At 35.6% G+C, this 6000-nt stretch overlaps 2 protein-coding genes across 2 annotated transcripts in view; one reads left to right on the top strand and one right to left on the bottom strand.

Moving 5' to 3' along the window:
- LOC136847497 (cerebellin-3-like) overlaps positions 1 to 6000 on the bottom strand; it is a 306286-nt gene that overhangs the window by 13348 nt on the left and 286938 nt on the right. The gene's annotated exons all lie outside the window — the stretch shown is intronic.
- LOC136847503 (CB1 cannabinoid receptor-interacting protein 1-like) overlaps positions 1 to 6000 on the top strand; it is a 262615-nt gene that overhangs the window by 185 nt on the left and 256430 nt on the right. Inside the window, exon 1 of the mRNA XM_067119246.1 lies at positions 1 to 1094. This exon is cut by the window's left edge and continues 185 nt beyond it. Within this exon, the coding sequence (XP_066975347.1) occupies positions 1020 to 1094 (75 nt within the window). The 5' untranslated portion in view covers positions 1 to 1019. The remainder of the gene's footprint in view (positions 1095 to 6000) is intronic.

Genomic DNA, 6000 nt, shown 5'->3' with positions numbered 1-6000 from the left:
CTCCTCCTCCTCCTCCCACCCTTCTCCTCCATCCGAGACCTTGCCTTTACCACACGTCAACTACACCTTGCCACGCCCAGTTTCCCCCCCTCCCCAGCTCCCCGACCCCCCCTGAAGCATTTCAGAGGCAGCTACCAAGCTGACGGCTAATTGGTCTATGAAAGTTAACAAGCTGGACTTCTGTCCCGATGCATTTCACCGGGATGTATCACATTAATCTTGGGCTGGTGCATTCGAAAGTCTATCTGACTCTGGAAGTTTAAAGGAGTCCGGTATTACAAGTTGCATGAAAGTGTAATAACTTTTAGTGGGTGTAATTTCGAACTGGCATCTCGCCATTACAGGCACTCTAAGCATGCAATGAACTTGTTATTGCCTGGAATTCCTCCATTACTCGACCAGGATTCATCGTAGGAGACACTCATTCCCGGGGAGCTAGCTCGTAAGAACTTTAAAAGGAAAGTAACACTGAAACACACGAAGAATGTAGAGAGGAGTAGTGTAAGTCGATCAAGAGTCAATGTAAGTTCGCCCCAAGTCGATGGCCGACGTCCCTTTGAGAAGCCCTTGATAGAGCAGACCGTTCAAGAGCCATCTCGTAGTTTTCGGACCTCCTGGACACGACGGCTGGCGACGCAGCAAAGTCGGATGGTAGAGTTAGAAAGCCCAGGGGAGGGGACCTGCCAGAAACAGGGAAAAGGATAATACTCGAGAGAAATCAGCAGCAGCAGCAGCAGCAGCAGCAGCAGCTAAAGCAGCAAAGACCAAGGCTCAGAACAGCGACTTCGTCCTCTAACGAAGACCAGGAAGAAGAAGAAGAAGAGAGCTTCCTACGAGAAGCAAGAGAAGAGGACGACGAAGAAGAGCTGGTGTCAGAGGACGTGACTCTGTGCTCTGTCCACGCCAGGAAAAGTTCGGGAGACAGCTCGAGGCGAGGCTCGATCATTGTCACGAGCGGGAGTGAGAGGCGACGCAGTTGCGGCGAGAACAAAAAGAAAGTTCGGTTCTCGATCTCGAGGATGGATTGCGACACCAACTTCAAAGTCACCATGTCGATCAAGAAGGAAGCCGATGGCGTTCCAGTCTTCTTCAAGGTAAGGAAAAGGGGGCAAAAAATTAAATATGTAAAAAATTAAATACGTAAAAAGAAAAAGTAACTCGTCATGCCATAAAAGTAACCTTAAGAGGACACGTTTACTACAGAATAAGTAACTGTCCATGCCACCATATTCGAAGCAATGCACGTAAAATATCTCCAAAAAAAGGGCACACACTATATATATGTTACTGTCATCAACATTATCACGAAAAAATGACGGTTAAAAAGATCTACAAGTAACCCCTATTAAGGTCGGAATCGATGGTTTCTCTAGTAAACAAATGGCAGGGTTTTTATATGACAGAATCTCAGACCCAATGCCCCTGTTGCACAGACCACTTGTAAGATCACCCACACTTTGCATGGTTTGAACTTTTGATGCGCAAAATTTTGGCAAACATGTTTTGACATAACAAGAAAATTTATGCTACAGGAATGTGGGGAAGAGTGAATACAGGTTAATTTCACTAGACCCAAAGCAAAATAATAATAATAATAATAATAATAATAATAATAATAATAATAATAATAATAATAATAATAATAATAATAATAATGTTATGTTTTTCTGTCACTTTACGTTTCTTTGATGAAATATAGAGTATACGATTCTTTTACGGATCTTTTGAAACTAGGAGATATGACATTAAAAGTTGAGCAAACAAACAAGCAAATAATACATTAATCATTTAATTGTAAGATGCTTTATGGCAATGAATGCATTGCAAATATACCTCGCTGATGCTTAAAGCTATGCAGAAAAGAACTTTTTTGAAATAAAAAAAACTTGAGACGTTTTCAAATGTCCTGTTTTAGGTACACAATAACTTGTGCGTCTTTGCTGTACATTATAACGAGCCAAAGAAGTCGGTATGGGACTTCTTTGCTTGCAAATTTTTTTTATAAACATTTTGCAATTGGAAAAGCTGCCACATAACATTGAGAAACCTATCACTTCAGAGATCTCTATAAATACCAGGCATCATATTTTACAAAACATTTTCAATTTTTATAAACATTTTGCAATTGGAAAAGCTGCCACATAACATTGAGAAACCTATCACTTCAGAGATCTCTACAAATACCATGCACCATATTTTGCAAAACATTTGCAACTTTTTTATAAACAGTTTGCAATTGCAAAAGCTGCCACATAACACTGAGAAACCTATCACTCCAGGGTTCTCTATAAATACCATGCATCATATTTTGCAAAACATTTGCAAATTTTTTATAAACAGTTTGCAATTACAAAAGCTGCCAAAATAACATTGAGAAACCTATCACTTCAGAGATCTCTAGAAATACCATGCATCAAATTTGCAAAACATTTGCAAATTTTTTATAAACAGTTTGCAATTACAAAAGCTGCCAAAATAACATTGAGAAACCTATCACTTCAGAGATCTCTAGAAATACCATGCATCAAATTTGCAAAACATTTGCAAATTACAAACAGTTTGCAATTACAAAAGCTGCCACATAACACTGAGAAACCTATCACTTCAGAGATCTCTATAAATACCATGCATCAAATTTGCAAAACATTTGCAAATTTCTTATTAACAGTTTGCAACTGCAAAATCTGCCACATAACACCGAAAAACCTCTATAAATACGATGCATCATATTTTGCCAAACATTTGCCAATTTGTTATAACCATTTTGCAATTGCAAAAGCTACCACATAACGATGAGAAACCCGTCACTCCAGAGATCTCTATAAATACCATGCATCATATTTTGCAAAATATAAAAAAAAAATTGCTTTTGCACTCACTGACGATGCCACTTAATGATAAGAAAGTGACCACACAGACAGACAGACGCCACAGACACATAAGTAACCTCTGGCACAGGAGTTTTCAGGGCGTAGTAAAATTCTGGGGCTCATTAGAAGCATATTTCCTGATATGTCCTCGTTCGTCACGACAGCCTCTCAATGGCATGCACAGTATTCGAGGAATTAAGGTCATGACCAGACATTGCCTATTATCTTCTGGTTTCAGCAATTGGGTCGCACATTGCGTGCAGACAGCAAAATAAACTTGGCTCTTCACATCTTTTTCCACCTTTTCTTGGTTGGTCTGAAGTGTGAAGACAGTGATATAATAATAATAATAATAATAATAATAATAATAATAATAATAATAATAATAATAATAATAATAATAATAATAATAATAATAATAATAAAAATTGTCGTATCGTTAATGACGAAGAGCGTTGTCACCAAACATTTAATCTATATACAAAGTCTATGGACTATATTCACCCAGTTTAATTTAATAATAATAATAATAATAATAATAATAATAATAATAATAATAATAATAATAATAATAATAATTGCAGTATCGTTGACAAAATGAGCTGTCACCAAACATTTAATCTACTGTATATACAAAGTCTATGGACTATATTCACCCAGTTTAATAATAATAATAATAATAATAATAATAATAATAATAATAATAATAATAATTGCAGTATCGTTGACAAAACGAGTTGAAAGGAGATTGCACGTTGTCACCAAACAGTCGCTCTATGTACAAAGTCTACGGACTATGGTCACCCAATTTAATTAGAGGAACATCAAAACGTTTTCGATAAAGCCAGTCTCTTGAGCTGGCACGGGCTCTTGCTCTTGGGCAGCCCGTAAGAACATTAATAAAAAAAAAAAACTTGTTACACTGCAGTAGTTACAGTAGTTACAGGATACATAATCAAAAACATTTAGCAAACTGTTTCCTGCATATGTTTTTGCACTCTCAAGGAAAATGACTTTTCTCTGTCATGTCTGGATTATCTAGAGATGAATTTCAGTTTGCAAAATCTCTTCAATGTGCATAATTATGGTTCTATTGAGGCAATGGAATATAGAGTTTAGATCAAAGGCCAAGCACTGGGACCTATAAGGTCATTCAGCGCTGGAAAAGAAAATGAGAGTAGGTAGGTCTGAAAAGTGTAACGGGAGGAAAACCTCGCAGTTGCAACATAAAATAATTGTTAGGAGAGGGTAGACAGCAAGAAGGAAGAAAGATAACGTGAATGAAGGTATAGTAAAAGGAAGGAAAGGGGTTGCAGCTAGGGGCCGAAGGGACGCTGCAAAGAACCTTTAGTAATGCCTACAGTGCACCACGTGAGAATTGAAATATTAGTGACCACAGCATCAGGCAAAACTTGACGAGAATTATTATAGCTCAAAGGAGATAGAGAGACAGACAGTCTACTACCTAACTAACGAAGAAGTGTCAGTTATCAATATTCAAGCAGTGAAAGCAAAAACCGATGCACTGGAGATTGCTGCATAATGCACTCGTAATTTCTTACTCTGACAACCTTGATATTCAGGGAAAGGGCCTTCGGCTCAAATCTAACATCGACCTAAAATTAATTTCTTTTCGAAGTATTTCTTCCAATGAAAGGGAAGGTTTTGCACTTCAGAATCGTTTGCCTTGGGTGTGACTGAACAAAACTGTGCCATGTTGGACAAAAGCGTCAATCACTTAGATGTTCATAATAATTATTTATAGGTGTTCACGTACAAGTATATACAGAAGTGAGCCCACACACATACTGTACATACGTACACATACACACACACACACACACACACACATATATATATATATATATATATGTGTGTGTGTGTGTGTGTGTGTGTGGGTGTACATATATATGTATATGTAAATATATGTATGTACTATGTATGTATGTGTGTATATATATATTAATATATATATATATATATATATATATATATATATATATATATATATATATATATATATATATATATATATTTATGTGTATACTTACAATATATACATATATTACTATATACATATGTAGTATATATGTGTACGGTATATATATATATGTATAAAATATATATATACATACATACATACATATGTATATAGTAATGTATATACATGCACGCACGCACAACACACACACATACATACATACATACATACATACATACATATATATATATAGTACATATACAAAACAGCAATAAAAATGATTTCGATATTTCAATGAAAAATAACTTCGAACTTTCGCGCCCCAGAAAGAGGATCAATAATGAATCAGAGGATATTTTGACGTAATTTTATGCAAAACGAAAAAATCTCACGCGCAATTTTTGTACTCGCCACTATCTCTTAAATACGCGAGCTTAACATGCAATGAATAATAAATGAAGGGTTGCCAAACTCATGAGGAAATAACTCAAATAATTTCGTTTTAGAAATTAAAACTCATTCTCTTCTCTTCCTTCCCCCCCCCACCCCCACTCTACTTGAGCTTTGTGATTCTAGAGAATTTTTACCAATACAGAATGTTGAGTTCATGCGATAAACTAAAATAAAGGATGGTATTAAAAGCATCTGGGGGTTAGTTGACTCTGGCGGGTTGCAGCCACATTAGGGCAGACGTGGTGCTAAACATTATCCCAGAGCAACTTTCCATGAACATGATGGTTACTGCCTTTTGGAGCTAATGCAAGTATAGGGAAGCAGCATGTGGTGAAGAGACAATATAATATATATATATATATATATATATATATATATATATATATATATATATATATATATATATATATATATATATATATATATATATATATGAGAGAGAGAGAGAGAGAGAGAGAGAGAGAGAGAGAGAGTGTGTGTGTGTGTGTGTGTGTGTGTGTGTGTACGTGCGCGCGATATATCATGAGCATGAACTGAAACCACTTTTCTTCATGGCATACAGACCAAGTGCTTTATTTTGCATTTTCTTGCAATGTGCCACCTTGTTGATTCTTATTTGTGATATATATATATATATATATATATATATATATATATATATATATATATATATATATATATATATATATATATATA

This window comes from Macrobrachium rosenbergii, chromosome 2 (assembly GCF_040412425.1).
Source record: "Macrobrachium rosenbergii isolate ZJJX-2024 chromosome 2, ASM4041242v1, whole genome shotgun sequence".
Lineage (NCBI taxonomy): Eukaryota > Metazoa > Arthropoda > Malacostraca > Decapoda > Palaemonidae > Macrobrachium > Macrobrachium rosenbergii.
Note: the sequence above shows the minus strand (reverse complement) of the source record. Positions and strands in the feature narration are given on the sequence as shown.